The sequence below is a fragment of the Rhinolophus sinicus genome, linkage group LG09, assembly GCF_036562045.2.
Source record: "Rhinolophus sinicus isolate RSC01 linkage group LG09, ASM3656204v1, whole genome shotgun sequence".
NCBI lineage: Eukaryota > Metazoa > Chordata > Mammalia > Chiroptera > Rhinolophidae > Rhinolophus > Rhinolophus sinicus.
In genome coordinates this window covers 50,491,738-50,517,835 of record NC_133758.1, presented here as the reverse complement: position 1 = coordinate 50,517,835, position 26,098 = coordinate 50,491,738, and the positions used below count along the sequence as shown (strand labels likewise).

General features: G+C 43.8%; 1 protein-coding gene across 9 annotated transcripts in view; it reads right to left on the bottom strand.

Annotated features, from left to right (window-relative positions):
* The window catches only part of MTCL1 (microtubule crosslinking factor 1), a 123,698-nt gene that overhangs the window by 25,103 nt on the left and 72,497 nt on the right, over window positions 1-26,098 (bottom strand). For 5 of the 9 annotated variants that reach the window (XM_074340351.1, XM_074340352.1, XM_019712598.2 and 2 more), the window contains 6 exons: window positions 21,481-22,773; window positions 20,194-20,349; window positions 12,656-12,778; window positions 9,521-9,751; window positions 8,152-8,349; window positions 242-409 (listed from right to left, as the gene is read on the bottom strand). In XM_074340351.1, coding sequence (XP_074196452.1) covers window positions 242-409; window positions 8,152-8,349; window positions 9,521-9,751; window positions 12,656-12,778; window positions 20,194-20,349; window positions 21,481-22,773 — 2,169 coding nt within the window. The remainder of the gene's footprint in view (window positions 1-241; window positions 410-8,151; window positions 8,350-9,520; window positions 9,752-12,655; window positions 12,779-20,193; window positions 20,350-21,480; window positions 22,774-26,098) is intronic. The other 4 variants (XM_074340355.1, XM_019712599.2, XM_019712601.2 and 1 more) reach the window with 2 other exon arrangements.

Below are 26,098 nucleotides of genomic sequence, written 5' to 3'. Positions count from 1 at the left end.
TTTTTTTTTAAATATTAAAATAATAAAAATAAAAATGCTGCTTGTGTTTCACACTTAGAAGAGGGCATATGGGGGGAAAGAAGGTGCCTTGGAAAGGTTGGGGACTTTAAAAAGAGAGAGCAGGTGCCTGCTCCTGATTTTCTCCTTGGAGCCCTCTTTCTCTTCGATGGGGGTCACTATGGATCTGAATAAGTGTGACTCCTCGCCACCTGTCCCAGGGGAGACTGAGCAGGGCAGGTACCTGTTCCAGGCGGCACTTGAGCATGGCCCACTCCATGTCCCAGGCAGCCTTGTCGCTGGCATACTGCTGCTGCAGCCGCAGCCGGGCATGCTCATCCTCCCGCAGCTCTAAGCGTAAGTCCTCCAGCAAGGTCTTCAGTGCTCTGAACAGCTGCTGGTTTTCCACCACCTGTGGGAACAAGGGAGTCAACTCTGGTACCTCATGTAAGGGTAGGCTTTAGGTCAAAAAGGAGAGGAGCCTGGAAATCAAGATGGGCTGTTTCCAAGGTGCCATTGGCAATGGGTACAGAGCCAGGGTGTCCCCATGCGGCCATCGGGCCCTGAGGCTGAGACTGCTAAGGGCCTGTTGGAATAGGAGGGAGGCCAGAACACAGGCTGCTGCTATGGAGACCTGGAGCTGAAGGGAGGAAGCTGCAGGAGGCCACAGGGAGCCCCATAGTCCAGGGCTGCTAGGATGCTCTGTGTGAATTCAGACATCCAAAGCTCTGGCTGGGGCTGTAGATATAACAAAATACAAACATTTACCTATGTATGCTGTCATTTTAATGCCAGCTGCTATACCAGAAGGGAACTAATAAAAGTCTAGTGTCTCTTATAAACATAGAGTGGTCATCCTCTGACTTGTAGTTACTAAGAGGTCATATATGTAACAAGCATGGCCATGGACCAGAGGGGACTTTTGAGGTTTAATAATTAAAGCCAAAGGTAAATGCTTAACCTGTTCATGAAAGCTTCCTCATGGTGCCCTGAGATAGAATCACTGCCGTCTCCTTTCCACTTCACTAACAGCACAAATAACCATCGCTCATTTATCTGGTACCCCTCCCCTCACTGTGAGTGCCCGGGAGAGAGACAAAGCCTGACCTACCCCCACACTTCCAGTGTTTCCCACAATGTTTGGCTCATGTGAAGTGTGCGAACAGGTCTAGTAAATGAAAAATGGAGTTTTATTACTAATCTGCTTATATCTAATTTAAAAGATTTTGTATGTTCTAAAACATGTCCTGCCCTTTGAAGGCACGATTTCAAAACTATGAATGCTATCTTAGTACGTTTCAGCAAGGGTATTTTATCAGAAAGATTTGTCCAAATGAATTAAACACACTGAATTAATTCTGTACCTGAATAACAAAAGCTACATAAGCCCATCTCTTCCAATCAGACAGAAAACACAAAAGTGCATCACGAACTCTCAGATAGTCTCGGGGCAATCTTGTTTGATACATTGATGAGGCAAAAGGAATAAAAGCTCTCTCAGTCCTACTGGATGCAGATTCTCTCTACTGTGGGAAGACAGAGCCCTTACTGTCAGGCAGAATCGCCGCTACTTGTTAAACCTCTTATGCCAAGGGCAGCGAGGAGAGTGCCCTTTGGCTGCCCAGCTTGGGAGCCTCTCCTCCATTACTTCGAGAGTCAGTTGTGCTTCTAAAACTAGTTAATCCACTAAACATACACATGTACACAAAGATGCGAAGAATTTAAGACACTCTGGACATACCTTTGGATTTAAATAAAGTTGAATTAGAAAAGAGAAATTCCTTAACATGAGCAAATTTATTACTGAAAACTCCATAGTGGCCCTCATAACTTATATGAAGAGTTATATTAGATACAGTAGAATTTTGATCAAGTAGAAAGGCCTATTGGTTAGCATTTATTGCTCCTTGATTTTTCTCACCTTTAATACCAATTATCACTTTAACAGCTCTGAGAGGAAAGGCATTAGGAATACAATTCAGTAAACATTTGCAAAGCTCAGGAGGTAACCTTTAAAAATCCTACACATTCTTTCCAATCATCTGAATATAAATAAATTACCACTATCCTCAAAGAGATGCTCAAGAAATATGTGAAACTGTAATAAATGCAGAACAGTTTCTTTAAACTCTATACCACCAGTATTTAAAAATTACATAAGTGCAGGTGAGTAAGAAGAGGTGTTGCAACAACTTTTTCAGAAATACACGTCTTAAGTACAGAATTTACTGAAAATTATGTATATTTTATGGTAGATTTATTTGGTATTTTCTTTCATCTTTGGATTTAGATTTCTAAAAATATGACTAATTTTTATGTCAAAGTATTTTTGAGCATAAAATAATGGTAATAATTTTGATCCAGTCATTGTAGTCATCTAATTGTCACTGAAAAACAAACACAGAAAACCACATAATAAATTTTTATATGTATTCAATAGCTCCCTATGAACCCCAAGTCATCTATGTGGCCAGCCTATGGGGTTCTTAGCCCTACACCAAACAGCTCTGACAACATCAGGACCAGTACTTTGTACTCCTCAAAAGCAGAGGTTCACGTGCCAGGCCTTTTGCAAATTAAAAATTTGGGAGCACTTATTCTGAAAGTAAGCACTTTTTGGCATTAGCAGATATCAGATTAAATAAAATTAAGCTTTAATATTTTCACATACATTTGGGTCAGAGTAATCAACATAATGTCCTATTATATCAATATAATATTAATCACCATGGAACGAGTTCAAAATTGCTTTGGGGTAAAGGTGGCCAAGGGAGCAAGAAAGTTCAGAGAATCCACACTATTGGTACTCGTTACTATAATCACCCAGGAGCACATGTGGCATGGCAAGAAGCCACACTACGTCTCTGCCTTGACGCAAAACGACAAGAACTGATGTCCAAGTAAAAATGTCTGAAGATCCAGAATGAGCCGTAGAAGCGTACAATCCTCCTAAACAGCTAATTCACACACAAAAATCCCAGGAATGATAACTAATGTTCTTTTCAATAGGCCAAGGGGTGTGCTAAATCATTCACCTACATGACCTTGCACTTCACATCAATCCTGGGTACGTATTGCCATGTTGCCCATGTGACAGAGGAGGAACACAGTGTGCAGCAATGCCAACATCTTGTTGCTAGGAAGTGGACGCCTGGACTGCAACACAGGCCTGTCCCATCCAAGGTGGACAAACTGAGCCAGGATGTTTGGATTCTGACACAAATCCTTGACCAGGAATTTTTTTTTTCTTTTTCTTTTTCCTTCAAAGGAAATAATAATAGTGAGGCACCACAAAAAAAAAATACCTACCGTAGATGTTACTTCTCTCACTTTTTATTTGGCGGGGGCCCTTGTTGGACTATATTTTGGATAAAAAGGTGGCCCAAATCAAGTTAAAAATGGAACCAAGACCCTCTGGTCCATTTAAAAGTCTTCAGGTGAAAGTCTGCTCAGATATAGAACTCCTGAAACTTCTGTGCCAGGGGCCTAGCTATGCAGCCTTTTAACTTGTGTATCTGTTAAGTATAGGCCAATTTCAATTAAAAAGACTGACTTCTCAATCTCTTCAAGATCAGCGGGTTGGTTTTCTGGCAAAGAAACAGGATATAATGGCTCCACTATTTCTTCTCACCAGTCTACGGCCATTTCAGCCTTTCCAAGCTCATCTTTGTTGGGTGAGGCTTAAAATAATCCCCAAATTGGGCTCAGGAGATAACTGTGCTATAAAGTGTTAAACTTCATAACAGGTTCAAGATTGGGCATCAGCCAATAGAACTACTATCCAAGTATATGATAAACATTATTAATAGAAAATGAAAAGGAAGTTTATGGTAAAGGTAACATACAAAGCTATTTGTGATACAATGCCAGCAATCGTACAAAATCACTCTTGCCTAAGATTTCTCAGACATATGCATCATAATTCTGTGAAAGAGCTAAACTACCACCATCTACTTTTCTTGCATCAGAGCCATTAACTTTGGAAATGGCTTTAATCTAAAGTTGGAACAGATATATTCACCTGCTGTTATAGCCTGACCCACAAAAAGCCAGTTGTAAAACAGAGGTGGTGGCCTCCACTTCCTATTCATTTAGGCTATTAGACACAGGAGAGTTCTGGGATGCTCTGGTAGTTGCTCCTGACGCCCCACACATACTGCATAATTCCTATTTGATACATATAAAGAAGGGGACCTCATGCAGGAACTCCTCAACCAGCAGGAGTCCCCAGGTAAGACCTTTTCTGTGAGATTAGCCAGAAAAGATACATTTGTATATCCAGCAACATTTTAATAAGTAAGCCATTGGTCATTCTTACCTTCATTGTTACATTCAGATTAATTTTAAGATTCTTTTCTAAAACCATTATCCCCCCACAGATAAAAGACAATGATTCATTGAAAACTGGCCGTGAAAATATAATCCACAATGGAGGTTTACAGAGATGACAGACTCATTTATGTACAAAAATCATTTGTCCTCTGGCTGAAAACATACTAGATGATTTGGGCCATGAAGGCTCTGTGCCTGCAGGCCATCATAATTTTCATTTCCCAAGAATAAATGTGGGTGTGTGAAACAATTAATGGGCATATATTTAATAAATTATAAACCAAGAGGTACCAGACAAAGACTTCAAAGAAACAGGGCAGGTCTGATGAAACTCAAGTGGTCACATGGGAAAAAAATCACTCATCAGCGAGGTTTAGAGTTTGTTACACACTTTGAAAGGTATGCCGTAAACTGCCAACCACAGCTAACTCTGGGAGGTGGGAATGGGGTGGAGAGAGTCCTTTTCTTAAGTCCCGTTTAGTACTTATAACTTTTTACCTCCAGCACGTGCTATTTCTACAGTAACATAAGTAAACAAACTAAAATACACAGCAAAAATAAAATGTTTCATAATTATAAGCTCTGGTCTGGTTCCGTTTGTATAGAGTTCCGTATCTCCTAGGTGAGGATATAAAGTTGCAGAGTCTAAAGAATAAACGATGGTACAACATACAAAATTGAAAAGTAAAAGCTATCTAGGTTCAAGAGGAAAGCTTGATTATTACAAAAAAAAAAAAAAAAGGCAGATCACAGTTCTGATGTGCAAGCCTTGTCTGTAGGAGGTGTTCTTTCTGGAAGTTTCTGCATCTTGGGCAAAGCAGAAAGGTGGGCAGCCAGAAAGCAGACTGTTGGGCACCCAGGTGAGTCGAAGTCTAAGAGGTCCAGGGAACCAAAGGTACTTTGTCTGTAGGAGAAAGGTGGACTCTTACTTAGGCTGCCCCTGAAGAACCTAAGCTTCAGACGAGTCCCGGATCAGTGGCAAAGGCCCAGGGAAGCAGATTTCACTCGGTCCTAAGGCTGGATCCTGAGTGAGACACTTCAGTGACCAGTCTTAGCTGAAGACTTGAAGACTAATATGAAACATAATTTCATTAGATCTTTCTCTGAATTTTAAATTATTTATTTTATTCTTAGATGCTTTAATAAAGAGTATTATGTCACATCCCTAAATGAAAAAGTTATCTTCTCTTTTAATAAATTAATCCAGTTCTGGGAAGACAGGGTCATAATTCTGGCACTATTAATTACCTTGTGTTAAAAAAACAAAACTTGATTTCTGGAATTACTAATGAATATAAAATGCATACACAGCTTTAGGGGTGCTGGTCTCAAAAGCTTAAGGTAATGGCAAGCGGTAAGCGTCTTAGAGTTCAATGAGAACTATGCAACATGCCCTTGCTTTTTCCAGCCTCTGCTCTTCCACAGGCCGGGCAAACTGAAAGTGCTTACTGTTCTTGAGGACAATCAGGTCACTGCTGCTAGAGCGCCATGTAACTAAAGATCAGTCACCAGGGAACATTGGCAGAACCAAATATTTTCCAACTTAATGATTTTCATGAACTATTTCCAAGGTTGATTCAATATATGAATTTTTTTCTTTATGTCTTTGGACATGATAAATGTTGCCATTTACTGTGTTCAACTGTGAGAATGCTCAATATGACACAAAGCAAAGACCAAGGCCTGGGAAATTTTGTTACTTGTGAATATATCCTGGGGAAAGAAGTTAGGCCTCCTTCCTCATTCTGCTCATCTATCACCTTGGGAGGCTCTCAGAGTTTCTGAAAAGGATGCAGCTCTGTATGGCAGCTCTGTGAGACCCAGGCTGCCAACTAATACCCAGGCCACTAAAGGGCAGGCAAATCTTCTAAGGGAGAATGTCGACTGCCAGGAAACCAGCTGTCACTTACAGTAGAGCCCATTAATCTTCCATTTTGGGATAGATGACATTATACACTTAATTACTATGGAGATAGGGGTCCATTAAAGGCAGACTTGATTCTGCTCGACTGGCCCCTATCCTGTGAGCATATTCATGTGTCTCTACTGCACACTGTGTGAAGCGGAAACTCATGGGTCCACCTCTACTTTAAGGGGAAGAGCTAAAAAATTACGTTGGAAGAGGAGGAACAGAGAGATGATATTAAAATACGCTGAATTTGAGGTTCCAGCTGAGTGACTTTATATTATTTTCCACCCCAAGGGTAAAACTTTCCATGACAATTGTTTAGAAAACCAGATGTGTTACATTTTTTTCCTTTTCCAAAGCATTTGGACATACGCGTGGGAAACACCCTACAATTGATCTTAGTGCAGCAGGTTTACAACCAAGTGGCAATCAAGGAATATTATGAGTTAATCACAGATACTTTATAGTATTGATTGCCAGTATCTCTTTTAAAAATAATAAAACTGGTAGATTTTAAAGGATTATTTGCAAAGTAGCATTTTATTTTCTGACTAAGTCATTTCTAGAAAACTCATTCCATGAGCTAAAATCTCCCCTTGGACACTGGCATTATGATGGACTTCCTAATAACTGTAATCAAAAGCTTCTTTGAAAATATAACCTCTTTCTTGAGTCATATTATTCAAGGATAGATGATGGTGCATAGAAAATAGCTCCTTAGTTGTGAAAATCTGATTTGTACATGGAGTGAAAGCAGTAAGGGGAAAATACACTTTTCCCCAGGGCCTGTGCTCAAACATCACCACTTTTCCTCATCTGGATCTGAGCCAAAGTGCTGATGACAGCCCTCTCCCACTTGACCCTCAGAGGCTCTGGGCTGAGGGAGGGGCCGCAGCTGTGGAGTCCAGTGCAGAGGGAGTGCCCAAAAATGTTGTGGTTGAGCGGCTGCAGCCTCACCCACCTGCCCAGAGTGACTGCTGCATCTAGGGTCATCCCAGAGCCAGGGGTTCAAGGCTTGGGAGCTCAGGCTCTGCCCTGTGGAACCCTCAGAGAAGCAACACAAGGTCAGAAAAGAACCAGACCAGGAAGTCTGGGAGTGAGAAAGCTTTCACACCAGTTGCCTCCCAGGGTCTCAACACTCCAAACCCACCACAGCTACTTTTTTATATAAAAGTGCAAAAAAATCTGGCTGGTATCAATAGTATATTTTGGTTTATTAAGTAGGGTCTATGTGCTTAAAAATTAATAAATGTGACATCTGTCAACACTAATAATTACTGAATATTACACATTGAAATCCAACTTCTCTTTATACATTTTAAATTTTTTAAAAAATGTCAAATATTTTTATTTGGGTCATTACGTTTCAAGTGGCCCAAAAGAACCTGAAACACTATATATGTTTGGAGATTTAAAACAACAACAACAACTTGTTCTTTCCTCCTTACACATTATGTTACCAAATTAGTGATGTTGCCTATGCCCATTTAGCTAAACATCAACAAAAAAAGACCAGTATGTTCTGTTTTCAGACCATGATCAGAGCGCTGCTTCCATGTTCTCTCCTCCTTGGAAGAATGGTCAACCTTTACAAGGCCTCAGACCTCTCTCCAGAATACCTTTTTTCTTCTCTCTCTGCAGCACATTTGCTGGCCTTGAGGAGATACACTTGATCTGATCTTATTACGGTCCTTATTTACATGTGTAAACCAAATAAACTAATCGGCCGACATTAACACGAAAGCTTTAATGATGTGATTTCTAGCAAAAATACAGCAACAGGCAACCTCTGTAAACCAGAAAAGTTTCTTCTCCCCAGAACACCAGTCCATGATAAAAGATGACACAGACCTAGACTAGGAGTCTCCTCTCCCAAGTGTGGGCAGAACGAACGCTGGGACCTTGGCACCCACCTGCCTGTGGAGCTGTTCTCCATCTGCAGGCTGCAGCCGAGATCCATGGTCACCGACCTGCACAGGGGAGTGTGGGCGATGCTCCCCCATGGAAGGGCTGCACCCTGGGCCGTTGTCATCGTGCTCTGGGCTGTCCCCCTTTGGGTCCCCTTGAACTCCAAGCTCACCAAGCCTGGGGTGGGGCCCTGGGTGCTCGCTCTGAAAACAGCAGAGATAATGATCACAGCTGTACCTGAATCCTTCTCCTATGCAGTTTGATTTTTATGGATTGAGGATAATTATCCACTTATGGGTTATCAAGTTTTCACTTCTCAGCCCTTTCCCCTAATATGCTCATTTTGGCCATTTCACTCATTGGACACCTACTCCATTTAAAGAGCATACAGTTTAGTAAATACAGTTCACTAAAAAAGATTAGGAAGTTTACTATTTCTAAATTATTATTGCTTACAGTCACAGTTTTATAAATTAGAGAAGGAGGAACCCCAATGTATTGAGCAACATGAAACTTTACAAATATTCCTAGGTTTTGCTTAATGATGATTTTCTATGTCATGGATATTTGGAAGCAGACTGAATTAATTTTTGAAGACTTTCTTCACCTTGAGGAAAGAGAATCACCATATCTTCCCATTTATAGGATGGTTAAAATTACATATGCTGCTCACCAGAGTGAAAAGCAGATGAAAGGACTTTGGGGGCTAAGAGGAAACCAACATTCACAATGCCTTGAGGCTGCTGACTCAGTGGCCAGCCACACCGGACACAAGTGGTTCCAGCCCACCACTCACCAGAGAGCAAGGCCAGGAAGGAGCCTGCTGAGCTAGCGGTCACTCTGACTTAATCAATAAAATTTATCAAAAGCAAACAACCGTTCTGATTCTGCTATAACTCCAGGAATTGAGGCATGTTCTCTTTCTTACAAGAACATACACACATTTCAGAGGTGGCAAAAAAGTGACCCATCCGGAGCTTAAGAGAGACCCTTATAAAATTGCATTGGCAGAACGGGCTCTAGCCTTTAGGAACAAACAACTGAAATGGAAAGAGGAAACAGGTTTTACAAAAAAACCAGGGAAGTAGAATGAGATAGTCAAGCATCTCAGGTGGGTGATCACTTTAATGAATTCATAAGTCAGCAATAAAAGAGATGGCAGCAAAAGTTTGTTGCAGAATGGAGATGTGTACTCTTTAAACCAGGTCAAAGGGCAGCACAGAATTCTTGGTCTTTGCATTTCCATTGCCTGGGTTGGATTTGACAAAATCATCTGAACAGAACATGACTGTGTGTATGGGGAGGGGCACAGGAGTGTCTGGGGGTTAAGAACAAAACCAATACAAATAAAATGAACTCTTCCGGTAGAGGTACCTCAGTGAAATCCTCCCCTTCCTCCTCCATCTGTTTTCCTTGCCGCCAGTGCTTCAGCAGCCACCTGAGCTTGACGTAGAAAAGGAAAATGTTTTGTTTCAAGGACCGGAGTTCCTGCTGCATCACATTCCTCTCATCACTCCAGGTTCGCTCATGGAGGGTGTTCTGCAAAGCCAGGCTGTTCATTTCCAGTTCTTTCCACCTCAATGCATAGAGATGCTCCTCCTCCATCTTGAACAGAAGAGAGAATGTGACAGGCAGCTATCCCAAGGTGCCACCCAAACCAAACCGAGTTTTTGCAAACTGCCATTCAAGCTATATCATTTTGCATACGGGAAATGAAACACAGAAGCCACCAAAAGTTTATTAAACCTCTTGAAATGTTTAGTATTTATAAAACCTCATGAGCTTTCTGATTCAGAAGCAAGTGCTCTTTCAAGGTAAGGTATTATAATAATTTTTCATAGTCAAGTCTCTCACAATGTTTTGAGATATCTCTAAATGCCTTCAGGAGAATTGCTTCTTGGATGGATGGCTACAGCTGACTTAAATGCAGATTCCATTTGCCCTCTGAACCTGAGCTTGCACACAAAGGCACATGCGATTGTAAAGGGGGAAGAAGTGGAAATCCTTCTCTTTGACTTCCTGGCCCTCTGGTCCCCCCAGCTCCCAACTGAAAGCGGAGAACAGCAAGCTGATGGAGAGGCTGACAGAGCCTGATGGTGAGAGCTGGGGGCCAGCAGGCATTCCTTCTGAATGTGGAACATGCAGTAAGTACTCTACTGCATACAGTGGTGAGCAGACAGGAAAGGAAGTCCATAACCTACTTCCGTGCTTACGACTTTACATTCCTATTAGATATGGGTAACTCTAGGGAAATGAAAGCATTACTGAAAAAGAAATATTTCTCATCTCTATATTGAATTCCTGCTTTTTCAACACAGGTATAGGCCCTCTTCCAAGCAATAAACAATCATGTGTCAATAATGACTAAGCAAAATGTGTGAATAAAATTGCAGCTTACAGACAAGGGCACAAAAATACTATCTACAGTAGCTAAAGTGGGATGAAAACTTTCTGTTCCACAGTCCAAAAAAAGGATTAGATTGCCAGCCTTATCATTATCAGCTGTCCTCTCCTAATTTAACACTCCCTCTTGTGCCAAAAACCAAGGCAGTGTGTCTTGTTTCCCTAAAGTACTAAACGAATGCTCAGAAACCATGGGAACATGACTAAGGCTGCCTGAGGTGGACGCTGCAACACGACTGATGTGCTAACAGCCAGTGAAGAGTAAGAGCCAGCTCTGGGAAGCAATCCGGGTCTGTGCATTGATTTGCTTGGTCACTGTCCTCATACCAGATTTTGTTTGCACTTCAAGGTGAAATAACATTAATAGTGGTGATTTAATTCACCATCTCAGCAGCCCTCAGAGTCCCACCATTGGTTCTCTCCCCTGTGGACACAGGAGTGGGACAGAGTAAGGAAAGGGGGCCACCTAGCATACCAGAAATCCAGTGTTTGCAATTTACTTGCAGTGCCATCTTAGGCCATGGACTCTGGGAAGGCTTCTGCTTCCTCAGCAGCAAAATGAAGCTAACATGAGATGCTGTGCAGAGCACCTAGCTCACGGTAGGAACTCCAGGTAGATACTCCAGAGGTGCTAGAGAATTAGTTGGTGGAGTCACAGCACTGGGGGAGGGGGATGTTCTCTTAGTCCTTTCATCTGCACCTCCTGGAAATGCTCTTTCCTGACTCACACCCTCTGATCTCTCCTCCTCCACTGCCTTTGCTGTTTCTTGTTCCAGGGCTCCAAGCACTTCCCTAGGCTCAGAGCTGATCCTATGCCCTGGGGTGTGTTTGGGGACACCCTCCCTTCCCCTATGAATAAGTCTGGATGACATCTCATCATCTCTGATCAAGGTCTGGGAGCCCCTTCAACACACTCCTTTATCCTGAATCCAAGTACTGGAAACACCTGGGACCCTGCTGTTTTGCGATCAGCATCTCCAGGGATAAACTGACTTCCAAACATGATTTTTGGTTCAGCGCAAAAAAAAAGAAAGTTATATTACTTAGGAGTTTACCTTTTAAGTGATAGGAAATTATTTTCCTTTTGCAATAATATGTGAAACTTGACATAAAAATTAAATGTTTAAAAGGGGAGGGCATCTAGTGGTAAAGGTTAGCAGAGCACATTGAGATCTTGGCATCCAGCTTTGCTCTACCCAAGCTACAAGGTGCAGAAGGCGCTTCCTTCTCCAGGTTTGACCTATTTAGATGAGCGTGACCACGGACAACATGGGGGCTTATGTGTTAAGTTCTTGGATACCTTATTTTACAGAGGACATGCATTTTACAACATTGTGATGTCCCATTCTAGATCAACTGGTTTTCGGTTTTGTTTTTTAAAGATACAAGTATCTTTCGAGAACAACTATAAGAGGGGAAAAAGCAGCAAGGGCAATTCTGAGCCTGGATATCTGTTTACAACCTAATTAGATTCGGGGTGGCAGGGACTGCCCAGTCCACAGGGAGGCTGTGGTGATGAGTGCCTGTGTCTTCAAATCCCTTCAACTAGGCACTCTGGGAAAGGATTTAACAGATAAAAGATAATTAGCCAGTAACAAGTTATTCTAAAATAGCAAGAAGAGCTAATAAGGCCACAGCTCAGTTAATGGCAGGTATTTTTTGTTTTAAGACAATGATTTAGAAGGAGTTGTTGATGCTTCTATCAGAAAATTTACCTGGCATTGACAAAACTTACGAATCTGCTGGACAACAAAAGTTGCTGGACACACTTTCATCCCCAGTTGCATTTAGGGCCTTTATTTTATGTTACTTTGCTGGTTCTGGCTGCAGGGAAATTTAGACTAGATATTAAGAAGAACTTCCTGAGACCACATGATAAATATTGAAAAGCATGCTTTAGAGCAGAAAGGGAAGCAGTTATCTTTATGAGATTTCTGCGGCGGGCAGCTCAACTGGATGGCCTTTCCATATGCCCTCCAGCCCTGAAGAACAGGAGTCTGTGCCCAACAGACAGCATTCTTTTACAACACATCTTGTCATCTCTGTGTCCCCAGGGACTCTGCAGTCAGAGAGCCGGTTGTGCTGACATCCATGTTACATATTTACCTTTCGGATCCTGTTTGTAAATTTCTCTGTCTCCTCTTGATGCAGTCTGGTCGCCTGTGCAAGCTGACCCTGTAGCTCCTCTATCGATACACTCTGTTCAGATAAAACAGGGGGGCCCCTGAGCTGATCAGTGGGATAAAGGAAGGGGGTTTAGTGGATGCAAGAACTCTGCCTGAGGTGAAGACGCAGGACAGACATCTGCACAAGCCAGGGACACACATGGAGTGACACAGCACGTGCGGGCACTGCAGCAGTGGAGTGACTCTGTGGCACCTCCCCTGAGGTTCTCGCCCTGCACCCTTGTATTGTCTGGAAGGGACAACTCCGCCTGCCCTTCACCTCCCACCTAGGAGACAGGTAGGTGAGTGGTGCCTGTCACCTGAACTTTGCTCACCACAGTAACCACAAGCCAGGCCGAGAAGGGAGCCAGGGTACACCAGAGGTGTCTGCTACCGCAGCAGCTTCTAGACAGTCTTTTAAAACGCTGGGGCCGATCAGAGCTGGCGATTATGACAGAGTCAAGCATGACCACCTCACACACAGTGGGCCTTAGATTCACTGCTCAGCTCACACATGTCTAAGTTGTGTAATTAATTAGTTCATATGCTTTCTTATTAGTTTTTCCTCCCTCCTTTTCTCCCGCAGTCTTGCCCTGGATGCTCAGTGTGATTGGGGTGGGGGCTCTTTCAACTAACAGACACATTGTTTTGGGCCTCTCAACTGCACACAGTGCCTAAGAGGAATTGCACAAAGATCTGCTCGTTACATTTTAGGTTAAAAACATTTAAAGGAATCTTAAAATTCTTTTTATTGGTAGAGGCTATCTTTTATGTCTTTAATGTTCAAATGGCAATGATAAAGGAATCAGAGCTACTACTTTTGAAATGTGTTTTTTTAGAGATGGAAACATTGTTATATTAAAAAATCTCAGGCATATTAAAATTGAAGCATGACATTTTACCCACTGATTTATTTTACTTGAAGACAGGAGATTTATAAAGCTAGGAATTAAGAGTGGATTGTTGCAATAAAAATCAGTGTCATTTCACTAGTTCATTCTGATTAGCTTTAACTAACCTGTTATTTCTCACTGAGGATATTGTTTGCTCTTCCTAATCAGGTGTTACCTGGGTTGTCATGAGTGAAAATCATACCCCAAGAACAGGAAATACAGAAAATAAAAGGGCAGTTCACTTCCCTTAGCACGGATAATGACCAAGAGAGTTTACAGAAAGGATGGAGACAGAAAAATCAGAGATGCTGGGGATTCATCAACTTTGGGATAAAGTTTCTGGAAGTAAACATTTAAGCTCATCCTATTTTCAAGAAACTTGAGAACATTAATAATTCCTCTTTGATTTACTGGTTATTAGAGATTATTATTATTATTATCGTCTTTTGTATTGATTAGGCAGGGTTTTGGGTTCTCTTTGAAGAGAAGCATTTCTCTACACATTGAATTTACTCCAATGACTAATTTGTCTTTCTAAAAGTTCTATCTTATTGTTTAATGTGTGGTTCTTTAGGATAATGACTTACTCTTTTTCTACTGTTTGCTTCCTTTTATAGTTTTGAACACATTATTTTTATCACCTCTGATAATTCTAGAATGTGAAGGTCTTTAGCGTTGAATCCTGTTGTTGGACATTGGCTGACTCCCGCTCCAGGTGCGTGCTTTTGGCTAGGGTGTTTGCAGTTTTGCATTGTGAGGTCATCTTCGATGGGGAGTTAGCTAGTATGATCTCATATGTGACCTGGGTTGAGAATGTGCCTCCAGATGGGCTTTGTTTGCAGAAGCCGGCCAGAGAACATAAAATTTCCTTTCCTTTGGGATTCCTGGACCTCCAGGTGACATCAGTTCAAAGCCCGATCCTGGCAAGGCCGGCTGTGCTTACAGTTACTCGGGGAGACTCCACACTAGTGGGCAAGCTTCCCCGTTGCCTCCCTCTCCCAGTAGGCAGATGTTTCTCCAGTTTGGCCTTTCACGATGTGCAGCCCTTCGAGGGTCCTGGTTCATTTTTTTCCCTGCCTGTGTTCGGCCCAAGGCTCTGTCTCCTGACCTCTTGGAGCTATTAAAAAACCCATGACTCAAGGGTACTAATTCAGGCAACTATTCCCCCAAAACCCACCTACCTAAAGGCCACAGATACTGCTCTGGTTTTCAATTCTGAAATCAATTCCAACCCTTGAAGATTTTCCTAACTTTCTTCGGAATTCAGCTATACATTTAAAAGGACATTACATATTTTAGGCGGCATTTTCTTCAATAAATCTTTATCAAGCACCTGTCATGCTAGATACTATACTGGGGATGTCGAAGTAAAGCTGCCCCAAATCTCTGCCCTCCTGGGGCTTCCCTTCTGGCACTTTAGGTGTTTTGTATAGTAATATTTTCAAGTTACCCAAGCTGCTCAGCTACACACTGCTCTATACATTTAAAATGTAAAAATCCTCCATGTTTTAACATATTTGGTACTACCCCAAAGCTCCAATTAGATGTTAAAACAGGCATCCTAATCAAACTTATCTTTTAAGAAAAGCAAAGATCTATTAATTTAGTTTATATTTATTATACTAAACTATATAGTTCAATTTTAATCTTAATAAATAATTATATAAACCATTTTTATTTTAAACACATCTATGAGCCTCGTACTTCAGGCCTCGTTTGAAGGGACAGAGGAGAGGACCCTTGAAGCCCTAAGAGCGTGTCCTTCTGCGGCATCTGATTTGCCTACAGTGACGGCCATGGCATCTGTGGAACGCGGTCAACAGCAGAAACTTTTAGATCCTCCTCATCTATTAGAATTTTTACTTTCCTGTATTGTCCCTTTTTACTAATGGGATATTAAAATTATGGGCAGCTAAGTGCTCCTAGTCGGGATGCCATCACTCCAGTGTTCCAAAAACAAAATATAAACACGCTATGGTAAAAGTTTCTGTCCAAAATTATCCTACTGCCACACAACCTCATACGATGATGTACATCTGAAGAACATTTTCATGTAACACACAGATTTCCTCCATAATGTAAATATTTCCCTTCATTGCCAAGTTCCCAAAAGTTTGATTCTAAAGCCATTCTTTGCCCACTTACCTAAGATTCTGGTTATATATCAAACAAATTCATCTTGATGTCCCTATGAAGGCAGTTGGTTTAAACAAATAAACAAATACCATCCTTACTTGATTCTGAGGCCGTGGAGGCTTATTAATCTCGACGTCATAAGCACCTTCCCTGTTCATGTCCTGACACGCACCACCCATGCTTTCCCCTCATGGTTGTGTCTCATACCAATTTACTCTCTAATTTTCTGGACATCTTCAGAGAAAGTGGCTTATAAGTACTGTCCACACTTAGGATAACAGCACTACCTGATTCCACAAAAAAAGGAATGCTTTTCATGATAGCCACTCTAACACCTAGCAAGGCCACATCCTTCATGACTTCATATTCTGGTGAGTTCCATTTTGTTCTGGCTAGTTTTGTTACTGCGTCTTCTAAAAGTGGTATATGAGGTCAACACATGTGTACACATACTTGACATAAAATCCCACATCATTTTATCATGGCTGGTATGTCACAGCTGATGCATAAGTGATTGCAAATGCTTCGTGTGCTTCGTTGATTAAAGGATAAAGGGGGAGCTAGGGGAGAGAGCCCTTTGAGATTTCTGACCCAGAAACTCAATCCTCTGGGTACAGGCTTGGTTTCATCTATATTTGAAATCTGACCAGTGCCCATCTTGGCTACTTCTCATTCAGAACTATTTTTAAGGTGCCCTGCACATTCCAAACCACATATTCTATACATTCTCTCTCCTAACAAATGGGAATCTCTCCGCAGACTTTTTGGGAGCTGTAGGGAGCACAGTCAGGGAAAAACCTGGTGCATGGTATGAGAATCTTGTTAATTATCTACTGAGATGAACAGGCAACAGGAATACTGTCCTTCTGAAGTCTGTTTATTTAACCTGGCCAACATATCCAAAGCTTCCAAAACAGAACTTATCATTTTCCCTAAATATGAAAATCTCTTAGGCAAATACCATGGAAGACATTTCACAGATGGAACTTGAGGAAATGATTCTGTTATAAAACTTCAGCTGAAATTCAGAAAGTTGTTTTCTTCTTTTAAGCTGCTGATACTAGGTGTCCTATCAGGCCCTCCCCCACTCCCCGCCTGCCCTGAGGAACCAAAGGCAAAGAGCTGAAGGAAGTTCCTATGCGCATGGTAGTAGTTGGCTTGTACAGGTGATTACTGTAAACTTCAAGTGCAGTGTAAGAGGGAGTCAAGAAAACTGCCAACAGTACATCCAGCTACAGTCTTTTCCTCATTCTAGATGAAAGTGTCGTTTGCCTTTCCCCCAATTACGGCAGCGTCTTCAACAGGAGCAGCTTCTCAGTTGGGCTGCCCTAACTGACGAGATAGATCTTTGTGTGCTGTCTCCATATAGCCTCATAGGAAAGCAGTTGTGAGCAATGAATTTGGAGATGCTTTCATTAAAAGGCTTTTAATGGAGTTCTGCTCCCTAGAGCTGTCCACTGTGCCATTCTTTAACACAATGTAATATTCAAAGACCAAACTAAGCTGTCAGGGTGACATCCACCCAAGGGACAGAGCAGCTCCCCAGAGAACCACACTTTACAAGGGTCTACCTTCAGCTTCTCAAAGAAAGGAAGAGCTACGGAGCTATCAAAGTAGTCCTAGAATGTGTATTATCTTTTAAAAATATTTTTAAATATACTGTGTTTGCCTAGGTAATTGGGTTTTCTCTTCTGTGCGTAATGCCTTTGTGAATACAAAAATCACAACAAAGGATATTTAGCTCCTGATTCCCCTTCTTGGAAATTATGTTCCCTAGACCTTGCCTTTCACTATGACGTGTTTTTTTTTTTTTTTGGTTTGTTTTAAGTTTCTCATTAAAATATATAAAATTAAAGGAAACCAGACAGATGTTCACAAGAAAAAACATGGCAAGATAGCTGGCCATCCAATTAGTCCACCTGAGTGATACAGGTTTAGAAACATCCCCCAGCAGGTGAAGCTCTTGTTGGAGTGTTTGGGCCCGGGAATGGGGATGGGGATGGGGGGACGGGGGCAGTGGTCAACATGAGGGAATCAGTCTGAAGATCTGACCTTCCATTCTGAGCTGTATTGTTCAATGATCCTAAGTCGCCATACGGCACCAACTAACTCATGGAGGTTTGTTGTCCTAGCGCATTCAAAGGATTTTTCTCTCTCTAAAACTGTTGCCGGTTTCTGGAGCTATGCAATACATGCATGTATGTGGCAAGCAACAGGAAGACTTATCAATGCCCTACTGTTAACACTTTATCAGAGTTTAGCTAAACAGGTTCTGTGTGACGTGCCTTGAATGACAGAGCACATGGGAAGGGAGCTGCAGTTCTCCTCCAACAGTATATCAAAGAGAAGAGGGCTGCCATGTTCAGCCAGAACTGTGCTTCTGGTACAGGACCAGGAAACAGCCAGTAACAAATGAGAAAGGGCTACAGTAGGCAGAGAAAACTGGTACCATGACCAGGGTGCTGTGACACACCCTCTCGCCTGGTAGTCTTCAATGGCGAGGCATATTTCTCTCTCTTTATTATTAATGAATCATACTTGATGTTTGCAAAGCATTTAGCACTTTTTAGTGCACTTTTTCAATCAACAGCCCATTGGATCTGAGAATCATCCACATATAAGTACATGAGGCAGGCAGGGAGTATTTTTACTCCCGTTTTACAGACAAGAAAACAAGGCATTTGCCTGAGAAACAGAGCTAGTAATGGACACAGTGGGACTAGAGCCCAGTGGCCCAGATGCCCACGCCAGCCTTGATTCCAGCTCAGCATGATGGCCCTGTTATACGTAGCTAGCGGTACAGTGTGAACTGAATGCTTGGAAACATGTCTTCCTGAGGTTTCCACCCTGGAGATGGATCATTCAATGCATTTGAAATGTACATAAGTATGAGTTTGCTACTGCCCAAGCAACCAGCATTCTCATACGAAGACCCTGTGTGGGGCATGGGCTGATCAAAGGGGGTTACTGTGAAAGTTCTGCAGAGTTACAAGACACACTAATCACTAAATCCATATTTGGGGAAAACCCAAATATGTGGTGCTATGTTTTAATTCTGGTATAAAACCTAAGGACATCTTACCTGCAATTTTGGAATGAGAATACACTGAAGACGATATGCTATCATATATGTCCAACTCCATGTCCAAAACCCGTGTTCAGAAAACATTTTTAAAAATCATAAATGCTTATTCTGGGCACTGTAAGCTCCTGACTGGGAGGGGCCTGTCCATCCTGCTGCCCTGTGGGCTGCCCGCAACAGCCCCACGTAGTACGCTGGGCTTCTGCTTGTCTTCTGGGAGTTAGGCCCTGACATGTGCTTGGCCCTTAGCATGCGGAACCTCTCCTTGTCACACTACACAGACAGTGGGGCTACACAGGATGTTCCTGAAAACTGTTTTTGTTTTACTTAGGCTTTGAGGCAGTTTTCATGCTACTGTGTGCCCAATTAACAAGGGCAGAGATGTGACATACTCTCTTACAGGACAAGGGAAAAGCCCGACTGGAGATACGTGAACTCACGTCTGGTAAGCCAGCTGCCCCACCCACCCACCTCTGACCTGCAGCCTAACTGAGGCATTCGCTGCAAGCTGAGCCGAAGGGCCCAAGCACCGCTCACCCCGAGTATCTCTGTGCACTTCATTTCCTAGTCAAATGCCTGACTTTCTAGTGGAGGGAGCTTCTGCTTGCTTCCAGGTGTGAGAGAGCCCCCATTCCTCACCCTGCCCTTTGGGAGCCACTGGGAAGCCTTGGAACTGAATGGTAACACCCCCACTGGGACTGATACATTAAAATTCTTTATCCAGATATTTTCTAATGTGGAATATATTGCTGTAACCCTGCAATAACCTGCCTTGACCAGCAGTATCAGAGTCAGGGACTCACTCCTCAGTGACACCTGTCTTTCTGTCCTGGGTGGAATTACTTGGATGGAGGAGCTTTCTCTGGCAGGACTGCTGACAACTGTTTCATACAACGGAGAGTATCTATGGTGCCTACGAGCTTTGTTGACAAGGGGTTACTAGGGTAACAACAGAGACTGCTGAAGAGCCCCAGGTCAGGAGTGCACTCCTCACTCTGCCCAAAGGCTGAAGCACTGTCACCAAGCACGTACAGGATAGGCCACATGACACACAGGGAAGGGCATTTCCTCCAGACCAGCAAAAACAGTGCTTGGTGTTACCCCTGCATTCTTTACCATTTGACAAGAAGCCAGGATGATGCCCGTCTGACATGGGGTACTAGCAGTTCCCTGCATTCACCCTGTGTAGACTCTCTAGTTCCAGTTGCATGCAGTGGGCTTTGCTTCTAGCTAAGTGCCTCTGGTACCATATTTTCCTACCATGTTTCCTAAGGGCCTTGGACCCAGGTAGGAAACGTCACACAGCCAGACACACATCAAAAGGAGAGGCGGGGGAAAGTGGCCGGTGGGAGCAGCCAGCGCGCTGACCTCTAGATTGAAACAGCTCTGGCCTCCCGGCTGGCAGCTCCTGGCATCCCCGTCGGCTCGGCGGTGCAGGTCCCGTGCGGCTCGGAGGTGCAGTTGCTCCCGCTTGTCCCCTCGCTCCTGACCCAGCTGCCACTCCATCTGATCTCTCAGTTTGGACTGTTAGGTGCACGGGAGGGATTTGGTTTTTTGTTTGTTTGTTTTTAATTTTAAATAAAAAACAAAGGACAAGGGTAGAGGTGGGGAGGAGGGATAAAGAAAACAAAAATGGGTAAGGTAGATGACTGAGATAACTACCAGACGAAGAAAAGCATGAATAGAAAAAACAACTTAAACACAGTGACATAAGAGGGTGAAGAGAATAGAACCAAAATGAGGATGAGCAAAATAATGGGCTGAAAGATCTGAAAAGCAGAAAGAGAGAGGGGAGGGAAGAATGCCAAACACTGATGAGGCGCATGCAATGAGGATGCATGAGTCACAGACGCAACCGTAAGCACTCTACCCATGAAGGATACGGAAACAAGGCTCCTCCTTCCTTGCTTGTGGTCGAGCAGCCAAAGCCAGAATCCAGGGCAGCAGCTGGGTCATGCACCCAAGGGCGATGAATAGGAAAGCAGTCCTGGGACAGCTACTCCACGTTGCCCTCACCCTCGGCTTGGGGAGGGCAGCGGGAGCAAGACGGCAGCGAGATTTTCCATCCACACCATCCTTCTCTCAGCACTGTGCTCCTCTCCCCCATTCTGGCTCATCTGCCAGTGGGAGAGGATGGGCCTGGCTGCCTAGGGCCTTTCCAAACTGTACTGTGTCCCCTTGGCAATAAACCCAAGTAGAGTTGCAAACGCTCCTGAGCGAGTCTGCTAATTATCCTGACTGAGAAATGAGTTTGTACTTTGTTTTAAACTCCTCTTTGCTTCTTCATCGGGATAGCTGGTCGTTTGAGACACCAAAAAAGAAGAAAGGATGGACTGCGTCGATCCCTACCATTTCCATTGGGATTAGCCTTGTGTCATGAGGGAGGACCTCTAAGCCAAAAGCAACAGACAGTTAAAAATAAGAGAGGAAAAAAGGAAAAAGAAACTAGGAAATAAAAGAGAACTTAAAAAAAAAAAAGGAAAAAAGAAACCCAACCAATAGAAAGGATTTGGTTGTCACTTGAGGCTTTAGTACAAAGCAGGTTTGAAATCATAACCAAGCAGCCGTGAGCACGATGAGTTCAAGTGCAGCAATGCCAGCAAGAAGGAGGAAGAGCAAAACCGAGCAGGGAGGCAGAGCCAGGAGCCCCCTTACCTGCAAGTCTGGGACCAGCTCCTTCCCCAGGTTCCCGATGGGGGAGTCCCGGGACACGGAGGTCACAGTGGAGAGGAAGCTGGAAGACTCCGTGAGGTGGGGCAAGGGGGACAGGCCTTCCAGGCGCTCCCTCAGGCCATCTCCGATGTGATTCACCTGCTCCAGGAAGTCCTGGAGCTCTTTCCTGAAAGCCTTCATCCTGGCATTGATGGCCCCCAGCAGCTGGGGCTCCTTCTTTCCTCCCTCCCCCTGGACACCAGGCCCCAGTGAGGCCACGTTGTCCACAAAGGCATCGGTGTCCGTGATGAGGCTCTCCATGGTCCGCTCCAGCCGCTCAGCCTCATGTTTTATGCTCACCAAGCACTCAGAGTCTTCCCTAGCCCTCAGGACCTCCGCCGGACATGGCTCGCTGGCCTCTGACGGCTTTCCACTGCTGAAGCCCGATGTCTTCTCGAATATCTCTTCCGAGTCACTCTCACCACCAATAGGGCCTTCCCGCTTGGGCTGGGGCTGGCGGCCTTCCTCCCCATCGCTCTCCTTTTTGCCCGTGTCGCTGTCGGCATCGCTGTCCCGGGGACTTGGGGCACGCAGGCCCAGGTGGGCGGCCAGGTCATAGCGCTGGACATTGGACAGCAGCACCCGGTTCTCATACTGCAGCTTCAGCACCTTCCCACTCAGCTCGCTGATCTGCAGCCTGGCAGACTTCAGCTCCTCCTGCAGGGGAACCCCACCTTTGCCCCCACCGTCCGCCAGCCACCCGGGCTCCGGCAGAGGCTCAAACTTGAACTTGCTCAGCTCGTGAGTGAGCTGCCGGTTGTGGTCTTCAATCTCAGATATGGACCTTCGAAGCAGCTCCGCTTCCTCCTCCACAAATTGTAGGTGTCGGCGGAGCTCTGTTGAGGACTCCAGGGAGTCCCCAAAGGGTGAGGTAGGAATGCTTGGGATGTGGTCCCGGCCTGAACTCTCTCGCTCATACTGGCCCCGCATGTCCTCCATCTCTGCTTTGAGGCCTCGGTTCTCCACTTCCAACTCCACGATCTTCCGACCCAGGATGTTGGCTTCTTCCTCCACCAACTTCAGCCGCAACTTCAGCTCGGCCTCCCTGGTGCTGGGTGGCCCACCTGCTTCCCCTGTGGGCAGGGGGCTGTCCACGTCACCATACAGGGCCTTGTACTTCTGGAGCTCCTGCTCCAGCTCATCCTTCTCCCTCCCCAGCTTGGCCATCTTTTTACGCATCAGGGAACCTTCCTCTTTGGCAAACTGAAGCTGGCACTTCAAATCGGCACTGTCCTCCTGCCAGGAAAGAACAGCCCGAGAGAAGGGTTATTTGAAAATACCAAATGTTCATGTTTTTGATGATTTTTCTCGCATCTCGCCCCCAACACACACACAAACACAAAACACCAATCTTTCTGTCAGTGTGTTGGTTTACATGTAGAAGACACCAAAACAAAGCCAAGGGGAAATGGGACCGTCATGGAGGGGACTTGGCCAAGACCTGCAGTCTGTTGCTGAAACCAAACAGTTAGTTTGGAAAAAAACGTGCACACGAAAACCATCATACAGGTGATGAGTGAAGAGGGAGAAAATGAAATGAAACCCAGCACCCACAGTTATGCAATTGCTCATTACTTTGTGGTCCAATCTGACTAATCACCAGCACCAGTGGGAGACACCAGAACCCCTCACTAAGCCTGGTGCAGGCAGACAGCCTCCAGTGGCCACTTCTACCTGTTGCCATTCACTTTCCCCACTGTGCAGACCTCCCTCATCTGAAGTGGCCAGCAACTCATGTATTACCAGGAGAGGGAGGCCAGGTGACCCCAAATCAGAACCCAGATTTCGAATAATTTGCTGAGAATCTGAGACATGGCAATTCGCCTCTCCTCCTCCCCTGTCTCTCCATCCTCAGTATATCACAAGAATGACATGAGGGCAAAATTATGAGATGATAAGGCATGAGGGTGCTTTGGGAATCAAGGTGCAGAGTAAGTACCACGCTCTGACGGTTAGTATGAATTGGTTACTGCAAACCTAAACCCTTGGGTTTCTCATAACCTTCCGCCATGCAAGTGCAACTTCAGAGCTCTGGGCTACATTCCACTCCCTTTAGTTGCTATAACACAGCAGGAAAGTAATCTCAGAAACGCAAGGCAAGGAGGTAAGTGTTTCAAAACCTGAGAAGTGGTTCTCTGGTATTGGACTACCAGAAGATTTTGGAAGGTCGCCGAAGCAGACTCTCTGCTACTAAATGCTCACACTGCTAGGCTGAGGTCAAGAGGGCACTTTCTGGCCAATTGGAAAGTTGATTCTGCCTTCATAGTGCAGGTTTCAAAGCCTTGAAGCCACATGAACTCTCTGATTTGGACTGGCACAAAGGTTTTCAATCACATGCAGTGAATGGGAAAAAATGACCACTTTCATAAATCATTCCTCTTTGATTGGCTATCAAAGTTTCAAAGGGCTGTCATGGGAACAAAGACTCCAGCAAAGGCTTCCCCCATCACACAGAGAAATTCAACATCACGCTCGAATGTACGATCCCCAGGGGAGGGAGAGTTATCAAACTAATCTCTGGAACAAGTCAGAGAGAATGAACTCTCTGAGATCACCTTTTGTGCTCAAATGGTCTAGTAGAGTTGACGCAGCTTTCACACTGATTCTCTGCCATATTCTTGCTGCACTCACACCATTAGTCAGACAGATACAGAAAGACTTCCCTTGGTGCCCCCAACTTTCCTCCTTCCACACACCTAGACCCCCAATCCCCGCACTACAAACCCATGGAAGAAGAAAAAAAATGCGACGGAAGACTAAAGGAAAAATCTAAGTCCAATTGTGAGCCAGTGCCACCTGGAAAGCAGGCCCTGGCACTATCTGTGTGTCTTCTGAGAGACAACGCTCCCACTGCCATCCTCTTAGCAGAGGAAAAACCAGTCCTGCTGGGCCTGGGGTCAAAAATGCTGCTCTGAGTCCCACTTCTGCCCCTTTTGTCCATGGCACCATGGGCTAGTCACAGAGCCCTGGCAAACCCATCTCTTCATGTTTAAAGCAGGATCCTCACTTAGTCACAAGGTTATTGTGAGTAAGGTACAAATGGAAAAATGTATAGCAAGGTGGGCACCAGAAATTAACTTTCCACTTTGTCTGAAACGCAGTTAGTATGGGGGAAAGGAACAAATAACTCTGCTTCTTTCTTTTTTTCACCCTCTTTGCACATTAGAGAGTAACATAAATATCACTAGTAGGAGAGCATGGTCTTCATGTTCTAAGAGCTTATCCCACTAAGGAATTCGTTTGTTTTGGTTAAACAGACATAAAAAGGGTTTCTGTGACTAATTGGAAATAAAGTTGTCTGCCTACTCACACTGACCAAAATGGGTTATCATCACTGCTTGGGGTAATGATATATATATTTTTAAAGGGTTTGCATGGATAGATGGGCTGTGAAAGACAAAAATTGTAGTCAATTCTAATACTAAAGGAAAACCACTCTTATTTGTGGATTTATTTACTCTTTCCATAAATACTGAGTACCTACTATGTAGCAGAAATTGGCATTTTACTTTTAAATGACCCCAACTTTATAAAACTTTCTAAAGTAAGACAATCAAAAGCCCCTTTTCAATTTTTTGTTAAACCTAGATTCCTAAGATATCAATGGAGAGAGACTATCAATACTTTGCAAATGGATTCATTTCAGAGTAAAAACCCTGGGTCAGGAAGACAGGGTAGAGCCCTTAACCCCATCATTAACTTGATAGCCAGCATTTATCCTTTGTCCAAAATCACCTAAGTGATCCTATTTCCACCTTGAAGCAGAGAAATTCACCTTCATGCCTGAGGACAACAACAGAAGTCATGGAAGACAATGTCATCTGCGGCCACAAGGGACCTCTGCCCTCTGCCCACCTCAAGCAGGACCACCAGCTGTGACCAATGCCCTGACCCTATTTCCATGGAAACATGCAACTAGGAGGCCAGGCCCGAAAAGAGCAGGTAAGGGGCAGAGTGACCTGCACAACTCAGGGAGCTTTTGTCTCAAACCAAGTTCTCTACTAAGGGTCTTCACCCAAAAGTTGAACTGAGAAATTGAGGAAATGAGTAGGATCTCTGAGAGGTACATGGAACCTGGGCTTTCCACAAGGGTTCTGAAACAGTTGGTTATAAATGCTTAGGGCAGAAAATCCTAAAACGCCTTGATTTCTGGAAACTTTATACTTTGCATCATTCTTCTTCCATCTGCCATTCTCCAAGTCTGACTATAAACCAGAACCATTCTCCTCTGTCCCCCTGAACCTAAACTCAGGTCAGTTAAAGAAGCAAGACTCTGTGACATACCCTAACAAGTATCTGATTTGTAGAGTACCTAAGGTTTGATAAAATATCCAAAAAGTCTTCTTGTTCCTTAAGGAAGGAACTACACACACACCAGGAATTCAGACATACCGTGTTTCCCTGAAAACAAGACCTAGCCAGACCATCAGCTCTAATGCGTCTTTTGGAGCAAAAATTCATATAATATCCAGTATTATATTATATTACACCCGGTATGATATGATATGATATGATAATATACTCAGTCTTATATTATATTAAAATAAGACCAGGTCTTATA